Here is a 23,518-nt window from a genome sequence, read left to right as displayed (position 1 = left end):
TGCTCAAAATAAATCTTTGCAAAGTGTAGTGGAAGCAGAAGATATTGGGGAAATTTTGTTTAATTATGATGGCAACAGTGTTTTTTAAAATAAATTATGATTGACGAATACACAGGGCACGTGATATCAACACATAACTATGAAGCTCCACTCCACATTTAATTTTAAATGCCTACCTCCTGCTAAATCTTTTTTTCAGCTATAAAAATAAAGTTTGTTTGCAGGATCCTTGTCCTGACTTTCAACAATGGCTGATTTGCTTCGACTTGCTTTCTGATTTGCTGGACGCAAGTTTCCCCATCCAATAATGTCAGATCTACAGGAGTGTACGTTTCACCATGGCCTGGACTGTGACAATACATTGACACGAGAATTATTACAATATGGCAAATATTTGTGAATTCCTGGATTCTATCCATGCTGGCTTTTGCGGCCTACCTGAGACATGAAACAGATAGGTGGGAGGGCATACAGCCTGTCACCAATTTATTAATCCGCAATTTGCCTAAATGGGTAATGTAAACACATCAACCTCTTAATTTGTATTCAACACAGTTGTTTTTTTCTTAGGTGTGACGTCATTTCGGCCAGCTGTTTTTATAAACACAAGACAGCAGGCAATTGTTGAATCTGTTTTCTATGAAAATGTTCTAAATGTCGACAAAGAAAATCACTGGACAAGTTAATGGAAACATACACTGTAGCTACTGTTTGAAATTCTAGCTAGGGTCTCTTCATTGTAGTTCTATGTACACACACATTAGGAGAGTATTCCATGTATCAGATGTTGCTTTATTTCTGTACATATTGATCTTTCTCTATGGTAATTAGAGGTTTGACAGTGAAGTGAAAGACAATACCCATTGACAATTACAGCAATTAGTCACTCAATGACATTGGGATCTTTGACCTGTGTTTGGGAGAACGCATGGGTCACTTCAACATGTATTTCCTTGGGAGAAGGTAGCTTTTAGACCCCCTCCTACAACAAGATCAGTTTATGGTTCCTCAAGGACTTTAATTGTACATATGTGGGATCTTAATTTGAAACAGTTTGCTACAGCAGGAAAATAATCCTGCAGCAACAGGAAATGTGAATTATTATGTGATTAGAATGGACATTTTTAAACCTTCAAGACACTACGTTTTAAATGTCCTGCATTGCAAGTTCTCCTGACAATGGACCTTTTTGTTTCTATTTGAGAATGTTGAAGAAATGTCTAATTGAGTGACTGATGAAGCCATCACAGACAGTGCTACAGTAGTTCAGCGAGCCCACGTTTGGCCATCCCAGAGTCAATGATGTCCGCAGTGCTGACACTTCATAAGCCAATTCATTAGCAATTGCTGTGTGCTGGTATTTTTCCACAGTTGGTTTGCCTCACCACACTCGGTTAGGAAGAATAAATGAAATCGTCTCTGGAATGAAGACAAATAACCTGGACTATTTCACCATCCATTATCAGGACGTGTGAGTCGTTTTCTCACAATCCTCTCCATGGTAGTGGGATGAACCATCCATCCATCCTCTTCTGCAGAGACAGACAGGCACACACACATGATCACCCTTCTTATAGGAAACTCATGATCCACAATGGTTCCCTCTCGTTCCCTTATATTTTTCCCTTACACCAGACACTTCCATCTTTTACCCCCCCTCTTTCTTTCCCTCTTCCTTGCTCTGCCCCCCCCCCCCCCCCTCTCTACCTCCCAGCACTGTTACACAGGACAATTGGGGGAGGGAGAGGGCTGTATGTGCGTATGGAAAACATGTTCTTACCGCTGTGGGTGTGACTCCTATCTCCATGTCGTGGTCCATGTGGACTTGAGAATCTCCTGCCATCCTCAGGTGGAGCTCACCACCTGTGGGGAGAGAGGGAGGTGGAGGTTCAACAAACTGTGAATCCCCCACTACACTATCTCCACTCAGCATTTCACTTTCATTAATGTTCAGAATTATGCATCAATCAACTCTCAACAATGGAGGATTTTTCACAAAACATCCCATAAGATCACTCAGGAACAATCCGGGATCAGGAAAATGTTGCGTAGTCAATACTACATTGCGTGATAACCCCGCAATAAATAGGTTTCTACACATATCATGTCAATCACTTTAATGAAATCAATACTACTATGCCAGTCATCTGTTTGAATAGGAGCCACTAATAACAGCGAGCCTGAGTCCTAACAATGCTTGCTCAGGTCTCCATTTTCATGTTAAATCTAGGCTAAAACACTATGTTCCAACAACCATACTAGCATGCCAATAAGAATACATAGCCAGAATATTAATGAATTCATTACTCCATGCTACAGTAGGTGATATGTGACGACAGTGAAGTCAGTAGTGAGGACATTAGAACAGATTCTCAGTTCATCATAATAAGACAGACCTTTCTCACCAACACAGAATGCTAATGTGTGGATTATCTCTAAACTCACATGGGAAATGGGACTCTGTTCAAAATGTGCATCACTCTGTTAGCTAATTTGTAATCTCTGAGTGAAGCAGTCTCAGCTGTCTGTAGCTACCGTGTTCAACCTTTGTTATCCCCCCGAGGAGGAGTGGAGGAGAACACATCAGTGCCAGTACGCTGCCTGGGCTGAACACCAACCCAACTGTTAAAAGCCCTGATGCTGCACGGACACGCTGACCATTACTTGAATCACAACGATCACCAGCCTGGACCTTTCACATTCTGTCCACAGCACATTTTAAAGCCTTCATTTCGTTGTTTAAACTTCCCATGTGACCACAATAATAGCTCTTTGGCTTTTTAAAATAAAGTAACACTATGAAAGGTGATTTGATGTAGTTTCGAAGACTTCTTTCGAACCCTAAATGTGGTTTCTTTGTTGCTATTTTAGGTATGTTGGTGTAATACAGTGATCTAGTGACAGACTGCAGTATCTGTGATCTGATTTTAAAGTGCTGGAAATTTTATTTTTAAACATCAATTACAATGACTCAAACTGACAGAGGGAAAAAAAAGAAAAAACAATATTTTGGCAATAGGATGAAATAACACATACAGGAAGTCAGAACTACAGATATGAGAGGCGGAGAGGGCACATCGATAGGGACTAATTTTAGCAGCAATTTCATAACAACACCTTTTCAGTTATATAAAAGCATAATAACTGATAGGGTCACTGGTGTTTGAAAATAAACCAATAGAGTGACAGAGAGTATGAACTGTGTGTTCCATAATCACCAATCAGAAGAGGTGTGGACTCGAATCGCATTACTTGGACTCAAGTCTGTCTCGAGTCACAAATTCGATGACTTGAGACTCGATTTGATAGAAAAAATATAACTTGATATTTGACTTGGACTTGGAGCCTCAAGACTCGGGACCCGACTTTGACTTGAGACTGGACTTGAAATTATCTGGCCACGTTTTGTCACTCAGTCTCCATGGATTACTCTCCACACAGTCAGAGACCGTAGCCGCAGCATTCAGTTGCAAATCCAAAACAACTGCAACTGATTGGCTAGGGAAATGCATGCTCGGCCCTCTGATTGGACCAGAAAACTGTCAATCAACACAGGTCGGGTGAGATAGCGCAATGGTTCTCAAAGTGGGGAGAAGGTTTTTGGGGGGTTGCGAGTGTGAAACTGAATGGGAAAATACATATTTTTCATACATATTTTAATAGGTTACATGTAGCCTACCATTTGTATTTGTATACACTACATGACTAGAAGTATGTGGACACCGGCTCCCGAAATCATGATCATTAATATGTAGTTGGTCCCCCCTTTGCTGCTATAAAAGCCTTCACTCTTCTGGGAAGGCTTTCCACTAGATGTTGGAACATTGCTGCGGTGACTTGCTTTCATTCAACCACAAGAGCATTACTGAGGTCGGGCACTGATGTTGGGCGATTAGGCCTGGCTCGCAGTCGGCGTTCCAATTCATCCCAAAGGTGTTCTCGACAAACCATTTCTGTCTGGACCTTGCTTTGTGCACGGGGGCATTGTCATGCTGAAACAGGAAAGGGCCTTCCCCAAACTATTGGTAAAATTTGGAAGCACAGAATCGTTGAGAATGTCATTGTATGCTGTAGAATTAAGATTTCCCTTCGCTGGAACTAAGGGGCCTAGCCCAAACCATGAAAAACAGCCCCAGACCATTATTCCTCCTCCATTGGGGCAGGTAGTGTTCTCCTGGCATCCGCCAAACCCAGATTTGTCCGTCAGACTGCCAGATGGTGAAGCGTGATGCATCACTCCAGAGAACGTGTTTCCACTGCTCTAAAGTCCAATGGCGGAGAGCATTACACCACTCCAGCTGACGCTTGACATTGTGCATGGTGATCTTGAGCTTGTGTGCGGCTACTCGACCATGAAACCCATTTCATATATACAGTGCCTTGCGAAAGTATTCGGCCCCCTTGAACTTTGCGACCTTTTGCCACATTTCAGGCTTCAAACATAAAGATATAAAACTGTATTTTTTTGTGAAGAATCAACAACAAGTGGGACACAAAAATGAAGTGGAACGACATTTATTGGATATTTCAAACTTTTTTAACAAATCAAAAACTGAAAAATTGGGCGTGCAAAATTATTCAGCCCCTTTATTTTCAGTGCAGCAAACTCTCTCCAGAAGTTCAGTGAGGATCTCTGAATGATCCAATGTTGACCTAAATGACTAATGATGATAAATACAATCCACCTGTGTGTAATCAAGTCTCCGTATAAATGCACCTGCACTGTGATAGTCTCAGAGGTCTGTTAAAAGCGCAAAGAGCATCATGAAGAACAAGGAACACACCAGGCAGGTCCGAGATACTGTTGTGAAGAAGTTTAAAGCCGGATTAGGATACAAAAAGATTTCCCAAGCTTTAAACATCCCAAGGAGCACTGTGCAAGCGATAATATTGAAATGGAAAGAGTATCAGGCCACTGCAAATCTACCAAGACCTGGCCGTCCCTCTAAACTTTCAGCTCATACAAGGAGAAGACTGATCAGAGATGCAGCCAAGAGGCCCATGATCACTCTGGATGAACTGCAGAGATCTACAGCTGAGGTGGGAGACTCTGTCCATAGGACAACAATCAGTCGTATATTGCACAAATCTGGCCTTTATGGAAGAGTGGCAAGAAGAAAGCCATTTCTTAAAGATATCCATAAAAAGTGTCGTTTAAAGTTTGCCACAAGCCACCTGGGAGACACACCAAACATGTGGAAGAAGGTGCTCTGGTCAGATGAAACCAAAATTGAACTTTTTGGCAACAATGCAAAACGTTATGTTTGGCGTAAAAGCAACACAGCTGAACACACCATCCCCACTGTCAAACATGGTGGTGGCAGCATCATGGTTTGGGCCTGCTTTTCTTCAGCAGGGACAGGGAAGATGGTTAAAATTGATGGGAAGATGGATGGAGCCAAATACAGGACCATTCTGGAAGAAAACCTGATGGAGTCTGCAAAAGAACTGAGACTGGGATGGAGATTTGTCTTCCAACAAGACAATGATCCAAAACATAAAGCAAAATCTACAATGGAATGGTTCAAAAATAAACATATCCAGGTGTTAGAATGGCCAAGTCAAAGTCCAGACCTGAATCCAATCAAGAATCTGTGGAAAAAACTGAAAACTGCTGTTCACAAATGCTCTCCATCCAACCTCACTGGGCTCGAGCTGTTTTGCAAGGAGGAATGGGAAAAAAATTCAGTCTCTCGATGTGCAAAACTGATAGAGACATACCCCAAGCGACTTACAGCTGTAATCGCAGCAAAAGGTGGCGCTACAAAGTATTAACTTAAGGGGGATGAATAATTTTGCACGCCCAATTTTTCAGTTTTTGATTTGTTAAAAAAGTTTGAAATATCCAATAAATGTCGTTCCACTTCATGATTGTGTCCCACTTGTTGTTGATTCTTCACAAAAAAATACAGTTTTATATCTTTATGTTTGAAGCCTGAAATGTGGCAAAAGGTCGCAAAGTTCAAGGGGGCCGAATACTTTCGCAAGGCACTTTACATACAAAGGTATGTGGACAATTTTTTGCCATTTTAGCATTGACATGAAATCAGTCAAAACACCCCAAAACAAGAGATGGCATCAATAACAAGCTGAAACTAACTGAAACGAGTCACTTACGATTCCCCACATGGCAGTTTCTTGTCATTGTTGGTAGTTATCTGGCCATCCAGAATCACAACTCACAGACTTCTGCCCCATTGAAGTGTGCACATTGTTTTTGTTACATTGTCAGCTAATCCATCAATAAAATACCATTTAGAAATCTACTACTGAATCATCTATGCCGGAACAATAGGCTACCTGGCGATTTCATTGATAATTTTCATATTTCAGATAGCTTTAAGGGTAGCTGTAATATCTCACTGTCTTCAATATTATGGGATGAATATTGAACATATTCTGGTGAATTAAATACAGTATTTGTGAGGAAGAAAAGGGTTACCCAATTGGCAAGGAGTATTCTGGAGAAGGACAGACCTTGAAAGGGATAGTGTTTGGTGTAGACAGACCATGCTTTCCATTCGATCCTGCAACCTCCACTGCATACAGGTAGGTTGGCCGTATGATTCTGCTTGCTCTGGCCTCCAGAGAAGTGACATGATATGCCTTATTGATATTGGCTGCTAAGATGAATGACTTTCAGCTCAAAATGCAGGTGTAAAACATGTACGTGCGTCACAAGCTTTTAACCACTGCTTTTTGGGGGTCAAGGGTCAAACATTTTGAGAGCCATTAAGCTAGCGAACAGATTGCTGATTTGCTATACAGCTATAGGATCAGGTGCAGCACAAACATCACATTTTATGGAGAGGATTGCCATAAATAAATATGCAGCTCCAAAAATTGTTTGGTGATATTCACTGTTTACTTTGCAAGCTCACCAGCAATGGGGCATCAAGCAACAATTACTAGCGTACGCCTACTGGTCTTTTGGTGTGTCAAACATTTTTTGAAATTGATAATTTACTTATGAAGCTTGCATTTGGAATTTTTACATACATCAAAATATGTTTCAGACAGAATAATGAAAAAAGCTATCTGGTAGTCTCAATAAATAGACAAAGATGTGTAGTTGAACAACTCATTGCATGTATAGCTTTTTCTTTACTTGACTAAACGATTTGCTCCAATGTATGATTGGACTTGACTCCAGACTCAACCCATTATTCTTTTATTTTACCAGGCAAGTCAGTTAAGAACAAATTCTTATTTTCAATGACAGCCGAGGAACAGTGTTGTTCAGCGGCAGAACGATCAATTTTTACCAGCTCGGGGATCTTGCAACCTTTTTTGATATTGCAACCTTTCGGTTACAGCGCTCTAACCACTAGGCTACCTGCAGCCCCATTCTACTTGGGACTCAACTTGAGACTCGGACCTTGTGACTTGAGACTTGCTTGTGACCAAAATAATAGTGACTTGATCCCACCTCTGCCAATCAGAGAACAATCACCAGATTTCTTCTACAACCCCATCTGATTAGTCTCTGTCATCCTGCTCTGACATTGATCTGTTTTGATCAGTGAGATGGAAGGCAAGGCATCATGGAGAGAAATTGCAAAGCAGGGTGGAGGAATGAGGGCTCACGTCACACAGGAGATCCACGCAGGAATACAGTGTTGACATTGACGGGTTTAAAGCAAAGGGCAGAGTGACGTGACAGGCATCTGAGATGTAGAAAGACAGACAGACAGAGGAATACAAGACACACAAAGCCCCAGAAGAACCCTGGGTGAATGCATTATAGTGTCACCAGGTCCTGCTTTCCAAGTCAGTTTAGGCTTTCATGCATTAAACATCTCCCCAGTGACTGGTGAACCCAGGACCTGTGTGCATACTCTGCCTGCGTTTGATTGCCGCTTTGCTCTCGCTGCAGACTCACCAGCGGTTGTGCGAACACAGATTCCAGCTCAGTGTTTTATCTTTAAGAGGGTAACAAGCGTTTATCTTGTTACTTGAAGAGCGACAGGATGCTTTGGGTAAATTGTGTTTAGGCTCTGATAGTGTGAGCGCTCATCTGTCGTGTTTAGAGGCAGGGTGACAGTGGCAGAGAAGTAAACCTGCCCCCCCCCCCCCCCCCCCTCTGTCTATCTTTCTCTGTCTCTCGCTACAGCAGCTGTGTCAGGCTTCTGTAGTGTTTCCACCTGTATACTTTCACATTATGTTTTTTGAGGACAGTCCAAGTCTTTGTTTGAGTTACACAAACAGCTATTGTAAGGTTGAATTATCTTAATTAAAGGCACTTCTAAAATGTATTTGATATCAGCCCTCAGTGCAGTTTGGAAAGGTGAGGGCTAGCCGTGAGGAGCCAGGTGGCCAGGCCAGGATGGGGCTTGTATCAATACTAATTACTGCTCCAATAACACGGCCGTCGCCCAGCAGAGTTAAACCGGCCTCTGGAGGACTGTAGTACAGAGGCCTTAGATTACCCCCTAATCATTACTCTGCCTGAGAAGACAAAGAACTTCATCAACAAGATAACTGAGTTTGGATCACTTTCTTTTCTCGATTAGCTTACATTTTCTCATAATTTGAAGGTAATCAAAGCTCTTTAAAAGAGCAAGTTTAGGGAGTCTGGGAAACAAACACATTTTCTGCCTAAAAATATCCATGAGACATGCATGTTTTGAAAATTGTTTCAAGATAGATCTGTGAACAAGCTACAGTATACCACGGTACTGTCCATTCCTCAAAGAATGATGAGTGCAGTGAGAAACTGCTAATTCCGCAGTAAACCTTCAGTTTACCATACAAATTCTGCTATGAGAGGGCAATCATCCATATATTCCGAGGTCATACAGAATCTTCACGTTTTCCACTGAAAGGCAATTCTGAGGAGACATCAAAACAGAGCACAGATCTGGCAGAGGAGAGGAGAGAGAGAGCTGAGTTTTAAACAGTATCTGCACTGGGAGGATCTGCACAATCAGTGCAGAAGATAGATATCTCCTCTAGTGGAATAATTTGCTCCAATGTCTCTTTCATCTCTGTAGCCCAGCATTGGGAGCGTACCGGAACTTTCTCTCAGCAGCGTCATGGTTACCAGGTTCTCATGCGTGCGTTCGTCTCAGGCTAAGACAAGTGGCCCACAGTGCAGCGCTTCGTCCCTATCTCTATGACACTTTGAGGTCGGGCAGGGCAAATGACTAAAAACGTCTCCAAAGCCTGCGGATGCCAGCCAGCTTGGCTCCAGGCCCAGACTGCCTTTTCCCCTCCCCATGGCTGATAGCCGGCCTTGAGAATATACAGTACATCTCTCACGGATCACCTTCTCCAGAGCAATAGACACTGCCTCAGCTAGATGTCCTGCCCACACTGGAGACTATTAGTCTAATGAATTGACAAAAGACAAATAAAACACCACACAGCCTCAGCCAGGAATAGCTGTCGCAAGTTGAGTCTCTGCTGCTTGCTCCAATCTCGTCCTCTCTCGCCCCTGCGCCAAGGGTACGTGTATTTATAAAAGTGATGCCCCAGACTCCCCAACACTGTTGAGTGATGCTGGACGGACTGAGCACCGGGCCAAGCCAAAAACACCCACTCTACTGGACCAGAGCAGTCCTACAGGAATGAATGTGGCGGGGGATGGGGGTTAAAGAGAGGAAAGGAGCACCAACACCCTGCAACACCCTGTCCCGCTTTTATCAGGTGGCTCGTCAGCCTCTTGTCATGATTTACAGCCCAGACCCCACATTTCCTCTCTCACAGCTCCATCGCTGTAGGAGTGAGAGAGTGAGGGATGGATGGACGAGAGGATGTAGAGAGCAGGAGATGAAGAGAGGAGGGGGTGCGAAGTGCATGCAGGAAGAGCCAAAGGTCACACAGACCTAATTAGAATTCCTGCGGCACCTCGCTCTGTCCTTGCTCCAGCCCTATCAGGAGGCCGTTCCACTCGCCACCACCATACCACATCATAACATCCATGGTGTCACTCAATAGGCCTTGAGCCTGTTATATTAAACATATGTCTCTTTTCTCTGTGTTAATGGGCTATGACTGAGGGCAACTTGTCACCTGGGTGATGAATAATCAAGCTTGCCTCCATAGATAGATGTGTATGCAAAGAAAAGCTCCTCTGGAGATGGTTAAGTCAACAGCATATTCAGTTATTTCACCTTAATGATAGCTTTGGTAGTAATTATGATTCTCCAGCATAGACACGACTACTGCTTTATACCACCGTCATATTATAGAACAAATAATACATTATTATTGTCATGTGAAAGGAAAGTGAAGATTATTGTCATTATCCTCTAAAAGTCAAATTATGTCAGCTAGATTGTTAAATACGTGTGTCAATCGACTCTTAAGGATTTGAATGTCATCAAGGCTGTTCTGAAGTAGATACAAATACAATGGTTTTATCCAAACGGACTTACGGAGAACACATACTGAGAAACGATTGATGCACCAGTCTCACCCTGAAAGATAAGGTTCAATTGACTTGATTACAAAGTGTAAATAGGATCATTTTGGTCATACAGTCAGTCGGATACAAAACAGACTTTGAAACGTAAAACAGGGTGGGTTTGTTTCCATCCTGCACACATGCCCACAGCTGGCAGCACACAAGTAATCATCAATTCGGAGCGCAGCTTTACACAACCCAATCGTAATGCCCGTGGATATTCCAATGGGGCTAGTTAGGGATAAAGGACATCACTGCTTTAATAAGGAGCTCTGTCTTTAAAACCTCAATGTCATCCCAGATTGTTCTCCAGTCAATGACACTGGACAGATTAGAGCACGGCCAACTATTACTCTCCTCCCACCTCCACCTCGGTAACGGCCAATTAACCTGGACAAGGAATGCTCTTCCCATTCTGTCTAGGTGAGTGGCTTTACAGGGAAGGAGAAAATTATTGTACTGCACTGCCAGACACGGTAGTAGAGACTGAAGGTGATCTGCTTGCTCTGTCTCTGCTGTACGAGGAGGTCTGGCTGTGGGCAGAGAGCTGAGGGGCATAGAGGACAAAAAGGTGATCCCTGCAGCTGCCCGACCTGCATCTGTTTACAGGCTGCTGGAGGTGCGTTTGATCTGCTTACAAGCAGCGTTGACTTCCAACTTTATGTTATGACAGAACCAGGCAATAGCAATAGACAGAGCATATATACTTTTACAAGGAAAATTCAAGGAAAACTCACCTTCATTAAACATGTACGATGTCACTTTTAAATACAGTATAAACACAGAGCTCTTTCCATTACCAATGGCCAAAGATTGCTGGAAGAATACCTTTAACATTCGAGTCATTTAGGAGACAGAGCAACTTACCCAGAGCAACTTACAGTACTGAGCATGTACATTCTTGTACTGGAACCCCGTGGGAATCAAACCCACAGATATCTAGTCAGTTGTACAACTGAATGCATACAACTGAAATGTGTCTTCAGCATTGAACCCAACCCCCTTGTATCAGAGAGATGCAGATGACTGCCTTAATCGACATCCACAGTGCCCGGGGAACTGCCTTGGTCAGGGGCAGAACAACAGATTTTTACCTTGTCAGCTTGGCGAATCAATCCAGCAACCTTTCGGTTACTGGCCCAACGCACCTACCCACCAGGCTACCTACCGCCCCATGCTCTACCAAGCATCATGCTCTACCAACTGAACCACACGGGACCCTCAATAATTTTCTTCCCGTGCAAGATTTGGAATTGTATTTTAACAGAACAGAGCTCAGTGTCGACTATATGTTTCAATGACAGAACACGCTATAGGCTAGAGAAATTCTACAGTAGATCACTTTTTAATTCCGCTAACTAATTCAACAACACAACAGGTATCAGAAGAGAGCACTCCTTTCATCCACAGTTGACCATTACACAATATATAATATAGAGTATAGCTTTCTATTTTAATCATAAAGAATACAAGTTTAATACAACAAATTGTTCACGCTTGGCTAAGCTCCTGACACAGATGCATTGCTACAGTGCAACCGGAAAGTATTTAGACCCCTTAACTTTTTCCACATTTTGTTACATTGCAGCCTTATTCCAAAATATATTAAAAAATAAATAAATCCTTATCAATCAACACACAATACCCCATTTTGACAAAGCGAAAACAGGTTTTAAAAAATCTTTGCTAATTTATAAAAAATTTGAAACAGAAATTCCTTATTTACATAAGTATTCAGACCCTTTGCTATGAGACTCGAAATTGAGCTCAGGTGCATACTGTTTCCATTGATCATCCTTGAGATGTTTCGACAACTTGATTGGAGTCCACCTGTGATAAACTCAATTGATTGGACATGATTTGGAAAGGCACACACCTGTCTATATGCATGTCAGAGCAAAAACCAAGCCATGAGGTCAAAGGAATTGTCTGTAGAGCGCCGAGACAGGATTGTATCAAGGCACAGATCTGGGGAAGGGTACCAAAAACTGTCTGCAACATTGAAGGTCCCCAAGACCACAGTGGCCTCCATCATTCTTAAAAGGAAGATGTCTGGAATCAACAAGACGCTTCCTAGAGCTGGCCGGCTGGCCAAACTGAGCAATATGGGGTGAAAAGCCTCGGTCAAGGAGGTGACCAAGAACCTGATGGTCACTCTGACAGAGCTCCAGAGTTCCTCTGTTGAGATGGGAGAACCTTCCAGATGGACAACCATCTCTGCAGAACTCCACCAATCAGGCCTTCATGGTAGAGTGGCCAGACAAAAGCCACTCCTCAGTAAAAGGCACATGACAGCCTGCTTGGAGTTTGCCAAATGGCACATAAAGACTCTCAGACCATGAGAAACAAGATTCTCTGGTCTGATGAAACCAAGATTTAATTATTTGGCCTGAATGCCAAGTGTCATGTCTGAAGGAAACCTGGCACCATCCCTACGGTGAAGCATTGTGGTGAAAGCATCATGCTGTGGGGATGTTTTTCAGTGGCAAGGACTCGGAGACTAATCAGGATCGAGGGGTAGATGAACAGAGCAAAGTACAGAGAGATCCTTGATGATAAGTGTGCTCAGGACCTCAGACTGGGGTGAAGGTTCACCTTCCAACAGAACAACGACCCTAAGCACGCAGCGGGACAAGTCTCTGAATGTTCTTGAGTGGCCCAGCCAGAGCCCGGACTTAAACCCGATTAAACATCTCTGGAGAGACATGAAAATAACTGTGCAGCAACGCTCCCCATCCAACCTGACAGAGCTTGAGAGGATCTGCAGAGAAGAATAGGATAAACTCCCTAAAAACAGGTGTGACAAGCTTGTAGCATCATACCCAAGAAGACTCAAGGCTGTAATTGCTGCCAAAGGTGCTTCAACAAAGTACTGAGTAAAGTGTCTGAATACTTATGTAAATGTGATATTTCCGTAGTTGAAAAAAAAAAAAATTGAGCAAAAAATACAAAAAACTGTTTTTGCTTTGTCATTATTGGGCATTATGGGGCATTGTGGGACATTGTGGGGCATTGATTAGATTTTTTGTATTTATTTTTTATCCACTTTAGAATAAGGCAAGGGGTCTGAATACTTTCCAAATGCACTGTATAATATAAGCGGGGATGGGCTGCTTTTTAACTTATGTCTACCACCTGTATAGATGGATGGACTGGTCAGAATGAAGTGATGCCTATATGGATAGACTGGTCAGAATGAAGTGATGCCTATATGGATAGACTGGTCAGAATGAAGTGATGCCTATATGGATAGACTGGTCAGAATGAAGTGATGCCTATATGGATAGACTGGTCAGAATGAAGTGATGCCTATATGGATAGACTGGTCAGAATGAAGTGATGCCTATATGGATAGACTGGTCAGAATGAAGTGATGCCTATATGGATAGACTGGTCAGAATGAAGTGATGCCTATATGGATAGACTGGTCAGAATGAAGTGATGCCTATATGGATAGACTGGTCAGAATGAAGTGATGCCTATATGGATAGACTGGTCAGAATGAAGTGATGCTTATATGGATAGACTGGTCAGAATGAAGTGATGCCTATATGGATAGACTGGTCAGAATGAAGTGATGCCTATATGGATAGACTGGTCAGAATGAAGTGATGCCTATATGGATAGACTGGTCAGAATGAAGTGATGGCTATATGGATAGACTGGTCAGAATGAAGTGATGCCTATATGGATAGACTGGCCAGAATGAAGTGATGCCTATATGGATAGACTGGTCAGAATGAAGTGATGCCTATATGGATAGACTGGTCAGAATGAAGTGATGCCTATATGGATAGACTGGTCAGAATGAAGTGATGCCTATATGGATAGACTGGTCAGAATGAAGTGATGCCTATATGGATAGACTGGTCAGAATGAAGTGATGCCTATATGGATAGACTGGTCAGAATGAAGTGATGCCTATATGGATAGACTGGTCAGAATGAAGTGATGCCTATATGGATAGACTGGTCAGAATGAAGTGATGCCTATATGGATAGACTGGTCAGAATGAAGTGATGCCTATATGGATAGACTGGTCAGAATGAAGTGATGCCTATATGGATAGACTGGTCAGAATGAAGTGATGCCTATATGGATAGACTGGTCAGAATGAAGTGATGCCTATATGGATAGACTGGTCAGAATGAAGTGATGCCTATATGGATAGACTGAGAGAAAAAAACTGCACATTGTATCAAAAGGTCAAAAGGTCAAAAGGTGAGCATAGAATAAAATATGTGCTATGTGCTACTGGTCTGTACCATCCTTCTCCTGTAGCATTTCCCTGTTAGCCCTGCTTTTACACTGCTCAAGGGGAAATGTATGATCACGTACACATTCTGCATGAATACTGAACGCTACTACACCACCTCTGCATTCCCTGCTGAGGACATTCCCGGGAACACTGCGTAGGAAAAAAAATATTGTTGTCCATGGCCACAGACCTGATTGTCATGAAAGTTTTACAGTGACAATTCTCAAGATGTTTTGTGCAGGGTACACTCTTCCAGGACAGCCGATAACAGGAGAGCTTATGGAATCAGCAGACAATAGTACATCACAATGGCACTGAAATCAGACTCTCTAATGCCCGGCTCAGAGACACATCAATGGAATCAATACAAATGATTTGGTCAACATTTTTTGATAGTCTCTAATATTCCAGCGGAAAACTACAGCAAACAGATAATGGCCTCTCTCTATCCCTCTTTCTCTATCCCTCTCTCTCCACCATTCTGTAGCAAACCCCCACACTGTTGGCTGCTGCACTCGTAAAACTCCTGCATTGTACTATAGGACAATTACAGAGTCCTCTCACACCAGACAACTAGGCAGGCACACAAAGGCAGTAGCATCAGCAGCCTCTCACGGTGGTCTGACAGGGCTGAAAACCCATTGCTTTTTGATTACCTAGCCCTCGCATTGAGGGCAAACAAATGCATGGGTGATCTATCACTGCAGTGACATTAGTGATATAGAACCTAGGCAGGCTGTGATGGGACAGAGGTCGCAGGCAGGCAGGCATGCATGCAGGCAGGCAGACAGGCTAGCAGGCTGGAGGAATCTGAGGCAGCTGAGCTCCAGCACAACACACCGTATCAGTCTCTCTCTTGGGGAGCATAAGAGCCATACTATATGATTTTAATTAACATACACTCTTTGATCTGTCACGCGGCTAAATGGACGATGTCAAGGTGAAGAATTACGGAAGGTAATGACAGCACAGCACAGCACTGCATTCATAGGCAGATCGAACAACTCAGCTGCAGCCTGAGGGTACCCTATAACCACAGCGTTAGGCTTGCATCAGCGCTATACTTTCTCCACCCCTCTCTCTGCTCTGCTCCGTCCGTGTCTTCCCACTTTTCTCAGTGTAGCATGAGTCTTACCTTTAGGTGGCCACAAGAGTAGCTGGCAGGCTCCTGTTGAGGCATTTCACGGCTGCTGCTCTCCCCTGGACTCCACTCTCCTTCCCTTGCTTTGTTCAGCAGCCCTCCTGCCTCCCAGCTCTTCTCTTCTCCTCTTCACCGCTCTAGTCCTGTGTGTGTGTATTTTTGAGTGTGTGTTTGAGTGTGTATGAGGTAGAGAGGGAGAGCATGTGAATATGTGTGTGAGTGTTTCCTCCCCCAACCACCCCCCTCCCCCTCTTGCTCTTCTCTCACTTCCACACAGAGCTCTTGTCTCTCAGGATTTGTCCTTTACGTGTGTGTGTTTGTGCATGTGGTGTGTGTGTGTGTGTGTGTGTGTGTGTGTGTGTGTGTGTGTGTGTGTGTGTGTGTGTGTGTGTGTGTGTGTGTGTGTGTGTGTGTGTGTGTGTGTGTGTGTGTGTGTGTGTGTGTGTGCAGAGAGCGTCTATGTGTGTGTGCCTGCCTACCACATGGCTCGTTTCACTCTGCAGGCAAAGGCATAGAGGAATGAGCTTGGAAGAGAAAATACTGCGAGAGAGAGAGAGAGGATAGGGAAAGAGTGAGGGAGAGAGAGAGGATAGGGAGATAGAGGATAGAGAGATTGAAGGAGACAGTGAGGGAGAGAGAGGATAGGGAGAAAAGGGATAGGGAGACAGATTAGGGAGATAGTGAGGGAGAGAGAGAGAGAGAGAGAGAGAGAGGATAGGAAGAGAATGAGGGAGAGACAGAGAGATACGCCAAAGGGAAGTGCTGTATAATCAATTCCTCTAAAATTGCAGTTGAGGAAAAGGCCCTAAGGGCTTGAGAGAGAGAAGGAGACAAAGAGAGAGCGTGAGAGAGAGAGAGAGAGAGAGAGAGAGAGAGAGAGAGAGAGAGAGAGAGTATTAGCAGGAAGAGGTGTAGGTACAGTGAGAGGAGAGGAGAGGGAAGGGAGGATCAGGGGAGCGAAGTTTGGACCTGGTGTTTACCCAACTCCAGAACCGTGGTATTATGTTAATGTGTTCTGGGTGACAATTGAGTTGCACTATTTTTGTTAGCTACATTGGATCCCAATAATAAACAGGAAAATACAGTACAAACATTTCCTTTCACACATCTCCTTCACAACCAGCTACCATCTGTCTGACCCTTTACTCAAGCCCTGTCCTCATTTACCTTGGACTGATGGGAGGTTGGGCCACAGGGTTGACGGATGTGTCCCTGGAAAATATTAATTACCCAGACTTAGGAGGCACAAAATTCTGAATGAGTGAGTCATTTATCTCCCTTCCTTCCTTCCTTCCTTCCTTCCTTCCTTCCTTCCTTCCTTCCTTCCTTCCTTCCTTCCTTCCTTCCTTCCTTCCTTCCTTCCTTCCTCATTTACATTCCCCTGCCTTGTCCCAGAGTTCATTAGTTGTGATTGACACCTCAATGAACTGAAGTGTTACCAGGCAGAAGGACCAGGCAGGAGGATCAGGCAGGAGGAACAGGCAGTAGCAGAGCAGGGAAATCAGAGCGAGCCAAGGACTTACACAAATAATAAACTCCTCATCATGGAAGAAACAGGACTATGGAGTAAGGGAGGGAGGGACTGTAAGGGAGGGAGGGATTGCTTAAAAAAATCGAAATACTATTCCATAATCACTCTGCCTTGTTGGCTAACTAAATAGTGCAGCAGGTTTTAACTGCTTTTAAGGTACAGTACCTGCGTTAATGACTACAATATTTATCATTTTCACTAAATTATCATTTTCATATTAAGCAGAGAGGGCCAACATGAATAGCATAGTAATGATATATTCATAATGAAGCATATCAATTGGCGCCAGAAAATGATTAAATTATTAATTTATCGTCTGTGCTGGGACCGATTTGTTTAACTTCAATAAATCACCTTGTCAGCAAAGCAAACATTTTGGCATTCAGATCGTGTAGATCATTAGACCATCCATTTACCAGCCAACCATCAATATACAATGAGCAAAAATGTCAATGCAACATGTTGTGTTGGTCCTATGTTTCAGTTGGTCCTATGTTTCAGCTGAAATAAAATATCCCAGAAATGTTCCATATTGCACAAAAAGCTTGTTTTTCTCAAATAATGTGCACAAATTTGGTTACATCCCTGTTAGTGAGCATTTCTCCTTTGCCAAGATAATCCATTCACCTGACAGGCTTGGTATATTAAGAAGCTAATTAAACAGCATGATCATTATCCAGATGCACCTTGTGTTGGGGACAAAAAAATGGCAGTTTTGTCAGCATGTGTATGGGATCGTGTAGGAGAGCGGTTTGCAATTTGAGTGCACAGAGATACAGTGACGAGATCCTGTGGTTCATTTTCATGCCATTCATCTGCCGCCATCACCTCATATTTCAGCATGATAATGCACGTCCCCATGTCGCAAGGATCTGTACACAATTCCTGGAAGCTGAAAATGTCCCAGTTCTTCCATGGCCTGTACACTCACCAGACATCTCACTCACTGAGCATGTTTGGGATGCTCTGGATCGGCGTGTACGACAGCATGTTCCATTTCCCGTAAATATCCAGCAACTTCACACAGCCATTGAAGAGGAGTGGTATAACATTCCACAGGCCACAATCAACAGCCTGATCAACTCTATGTGAAGGAGATGTGTCGCGCTGCATGAGGCACATGGTGGTCACACCAGATACCCACTGGTTGTCTGATCCACGCCCCTACCTTTTTTAAAAAGGTTTCTGTTACCAGCAGGTACATACAGTATCTGTATTCCCAGTCATGTGAAATCCATAGATTAGGGCCTATGAATATTTTTCCAGTGACCGATTTTCTTATCTGAACTGTGAAATCATTGAAATTGTTGCATTTTGAGTTTATATTTTTGTTCAGTACACGTACACATGTTTGATGCACTAACTAATTTATGGGAAAGATAACTTCTATTAGTGTTTAAATTATGAATTATTCTATGGTGTGTGGATCTATTTCTTTTATGAGGATACATTATTCATCTAGATCTACTCAAGCTCATGTCATGCGGTTTGATCCTATTGTTTAGGACATTTTCAGTTGGGGCTCTTAACATAAATCATAAAACGGGCCGATAAAAGTTAACATTCCAGGACCACTGAACTATCTCTGACACCGCAGTTAAAAAGATTGTCAATGCTTTTGAAGAACTGGTTAGATTCTCCAACGTTCTACCTCCTATCAAGCACAATATTTAAACTGAGAGAACTGCAACAATTTCTTTGGAAGAGGTTTGGATTTCAACTTAAAAACAGGGAAGCAAGGATGCACTCTACTGGAAGACTAGACCATTTGCCCATGATGGTGTGTTGTGCGTGAGAAGGACAGCCCTGACACACAGACACTGTGTGGAGAGAAGCAGTAGCAGTAAACCATTGAAGAATTGCCCTGACTGCTGCAGTTCTCTGTGTGAATGTACAGTGTGTAAGTATCGCTGCACTGTTGTTGTAGAGGTGAATAACTACAACAGGACAGGCTGTGGCTGTTGGCTGGGCTGGAGAGTTAGGCTTGTTGTAAGCCATCTCTTGTAACAGTGTTGTCTATACAAATGTTCATGTTGTCTGCTGGGAGGTCCTGTCATGCTTAGAGGGGAAAAAAACACTCCAGCCGGTGTTTGGTCTCTGGAAGTGGAACAGTGTTGGATTGGCACCAATGTCTGATAGTAATACCTCATCAAGCTGACCAGCCCTGTGGTTCTCAGGGAGGCCTGGCAGGGTTAGAAGGATCAGTACCTCCACTTTGTAGGCTCATTCTGACCCCAATCAGCCTCGTGTTGTGGTAGGGGAGTGAACGTAGGGGAGTGAAGTGCTGACAGAGAAAAATAACACAGGCTGAAAGGAAATGTTCAGCAGTGGGATAAGGTGGTCAGACAATGTTTCTATTATTTCACAACAACCAGAAATGGAAGCTTAAATGTAAAGGACTGTACCTGTAATTATAAATTAAATGGGAACTAACTATGGTGCGGTGTTATCTACAACAGCAGACGTGGCAAAACTAAACCAGACAGGGGGGACAATAGAAAGAGCTTGCAGAAGGCTTTAACTTAATGTTCTCTCTTACAAATGGTGCTCTTTCCACCTCTTAGTGTCACATAACATTCTACAGATGTAGGATCTTAATTTGAGCCTGTTTGCTACAGCAGGAAAATAATACTACAGCAACAGGAAATGTGAATTGTTTTGTGGATTATAATTAATGGACATTTTTTTAGGGGTAGATACATTTTTTGTAAGGGAAAATCAAGTCAGAAAGTGAGAATCACAAACTTCAGAAGCTTTTTAAACCTAAAAAAAACGACAAGTTTTCCTGCATCAGGGTGATCAAATTAAGATCCTACATCTGTAAGAAATTACATTGGCACTCATACCATAACACACGCCACTGCACCCCTTATAGAACAGAACAGGATGAAAAAGGCCGCTCGAGAGAAAATAATAGATTTTCAGCTTTTCATAGGCTCAGATTTAATTTAGGCCTTTTCTTTCACTTCAGTGTAATTACTTTCTTCAAGCTAGACGGCTGCTTAATCGTCATTAAGTCTTTGGAGGGGAGGACATGCAAGGGGAGGACATGAGCTAGGTAATGCAAGACAAGGGAGGAAGAAACGCGCACGCACACACCCACACCTCCATGTGACCCTGAGAGTCTATACCTGCTCTTGTTAGATGCCAGCATGGTAACCAGCAGCCACAGCGTGTTTGAGGAAAGCCTGAAAGCCACATCAAGGTCTAACTGGAACAGTACCATTGACATGTACAGCCTCACCCACCTCATCCACACAAAGATATCACAGTATGTCTCTGTCCTACAATCATATTGATAAAAGCTTGCTTCTCTGAATGTTTAAATTTTTCTCATCTGTCAGCTAGAGGTGAGCATCGATGCGTGCAGACAATGAGGCAGCTACATGCCAAACAAATCATTTTGAAGGACTATTTGTGTGATCAAAAGCAGCCAATCATTTTTGAGTACGACCCAATTTTCCACGTCAGACATTTGAGAGCGTAGCAGCCTACCATTTCTGCCAGAGACTCTGCAGGGCAGACTGATGTTTGAGGAACTTGAATGTCCCTCAATATGATGACTGCAGAAAGCTTCCCTGTAGAGAAACGGACCCCTTGCTGAAAACCATCATGAAGAAGCCTAAATTATCCTCCAACTTGAATTAATTCCAAGTCTTTGTGGACTTCCTCTGACCTAATTTTTCGACCAAAACGTATAAACATTCCATGAAAAAGAGCTGAAAATCTAATTGATTGAGGGATATTGCAAAATGGGACAGCCGAGTGTTAAATTACGTAACGCATAAAAATCGTCTGTCCTCGGTTGCAACACTCACTACCGAGTTCCAAACTGCCTCTGTAAGCAACATCAGCACAATAACTATTCTTCGGGAGCATCATGAAATGGGTTTCCATGGCCGAACAGCCGCACACCAGCCTAAGATTTCCTATGCGCAACTCCACGTGCCGGCTGGAGTGGTGTAATGCTCACCGCCATTGGACTCTGGAGCAGTGGAAACGTGTTCTCTGGAGTGAAGAATCACACTTCACCATCTGGCTGATGAATCTTGATTTGGCGGATGCCAGGAGAACGCTCCCTGCCCGAATGCATAGTGCAAACTGTAAAGTTTGGTGGTGTAGGAATAATGGTCTAGGGCTGTTTTTCATGGTTTGGGCTAGGCCCCTTAGTTCCAGTGAAGGGAAATCTTAACTCTAAAGCATACAATGACATTCTCAACGATTCTGTGCTTCCAACTTTTTGCCAATAGTTTGGGGAAGGCCCTTTCCTGTTTCAGCATGACAATACCCCAGTGCACAATGCCAGGTCCATACAGAAGTGGTTTGTCGAAATCAGTGTGGAAGAACTTGACTGGCCTGCACAGAGCCCTGACCTCAACCCTGTCGAACACCTTTGGGATGAATTGGAACGCTGACTGCGAGTCAGGCCTAATCGCCCAACATCAGTGCCTGACCTCACTAATGCTCTTGTGGTCCCCAAAGCAATGTTCCAACATATAGTGGAAAGCCTTTCCAGAAAAGTGGAGGCTGTTATTGCAGCAAAGGGGGGACCAACTCCCTATTAAACGAGATGTTCGACGAGCAGGTGCCCACATACTTTTGGTCATGTAGTGTATTATTAACCTTATATTAAGGTAATGCTGGCTCATACATGCTTTTAACAGGTAATAAAGCAGTATAGCTTATACAGTTTCAGGAGTAATGCTGGGAAAGGTACATTCTTGTGTACTGGAGCCTCAGAGTGGAATGAGTTGCCTCTGCCCATAAAAACAACTTCCTCTCTGGGCAGCTTTAAAAATAAAGTACCAAACTGTTTGATGTCTTCTGTGCCCAAGTGAATGTGCCCTATGATGTAACTGCAGTGATGAGATGGATGTTTTTCTTCTTTGTTTTTATGTTTTATTATTTCAAGGTCATTCTGTGTGCAACTGTGTTTGATCTTGTCTTAAGAGGACCACAATGTAAATAAGTCCAAGATGTTATTGTGTGTTATCCTCTATGATTTTACTAATGTGCATGTATGGCTTTTTCAAGTTTTAGTTGTTAGTTGTTTAATAAACACAACAAAAAAATGACCTGGTTGTCCCTAGTTACCCCAGCCACAAAGTCATAAACCTTGCCTATTTCTTCAATTTCTCTTAATGTCTCTTATTAAAATGTGATTTTGAACCTAAACCTAACCTTAACCTCACCGCTAACCTTATGCCTAACCCTAACCAGAAATGAAGACCAAAAAGCTAATATTTGTTTTAATTCATTTTTACGATTTTTACGATATAGACAATTTTGACTTTTTGGCTGTGGTAGCTAGTGGAAACCATTATACCTAGGAAGATGAAGTAATCATTTTTGTCAGCCATGAACCCTTCTTGTGTGTCAACAGACATGTAGACTTGGAAGATAAAAACACAACTTTTTCATGGAAACAATACGAGGTGAAAGACGACACAAACAGCAATTCACACCACGTCTACCCCCTACCCCACGCATTCACACATATCCTCCACGATCATGAACAAAGATAATACCAGTCTTACCCAAGAGAGCTATCTGCTATCTGATCTAGGACATGGTCTCTTTCTTTCATCTCGTTTCTCTGTGTTAGTCTAACCTACGCATGTTGCTAGGTTTACTTTTCCTTCACAATGGGGATGAGCTCACCAGGCCTAAGAAGTATTACAGTAATCTGTGAATAAGAAAAGGAGAAAGTGCAAGTCACAGCACTTCAGGAGCTGTGAGATACGGGTAGATCAGGGGAACTGTGTGACTGTGCGACTGTGCATCATAAATGCAGCATCACTGTTTGACTCAGGTTGACAATTCAATAGCAGATACAACTCAAATCCTATGTCACACGTCTTATCAGAAAATCTGTCCCTCGATTCAAGATCTTTATTTTTCCCAGTGTGTGTGATTGTGTATGTGTGTGTACAGTAAACAGTGGCACACAGCTTCCTCTTGATCTGAACATTGAGAGCCCTGCCCCAGACACAGGTGGTGTAGCAGGGGGTAGTCAGGCTGGACCTGGGTACCAGCGCAGTGTGGGGTAAACACATGCCCACTCAACAGCCCTGCTCGAGGGCTGTATGGGTAGCCTACTTCATGTTTGTGTGTGTGTAAACATCACCTGAAGTGATTCCAATCCCATCAGTACAAGGCGTTATAAAAGCACACACAGCT

At 43.1% G+C, this 23,518-nt stretch overlaps 1 protein-coding gene across 1 annotated transcript in view; it reads right to left on the bottom strand.

Moving 5' to 3' along the window:
- The window catches only part of LOC110504037 (G protein-activated inward rectifier potassium channel 4), a 35,473-nt gene extending 18,774 nt beyond the window's left edge, over positions 1-16,699 (bottom strand). The window contains exons 1-2 of the mRNA XM_036961824.2: positions 15,802-16,699; positions 1,781-1,863 (exon numbers count right to left, since the gene is read on the bottom strand). Of these exons, the coding sequence (XP_036817719.2) occupies positions 1,781-1,843 (63 nt within the window). The 5' untranslated portion in view covers positions 1,844-1,863; positions 15,802-16,699. The remainder of the gene's footprint in view (positions 1-1,780; positions 1,864-15,801) is intronic.
- Positions 16,700-23,518: the final 6,819 nt, after the last annotated feature.

This window comes from Oncorhynchus mykiss, chromosome 24 (genome assembly GCF_057628025.1).
Source record: "Oncorhynchus mykiss isolate SJ-2025 chromosome 24, ASM5762802v1, whole genome shotgun sequence".
NCBI classification, from domain to species: Eukaryota; Metazoa; Chordata; class Actinopteri; order Salmoniformes; family Salmonidae; genus Oncorhynchus; species Oncorhynchus mykiss.
This window is presented reverse-complemented; position numbering and strand designations above follow the sequence as displayed.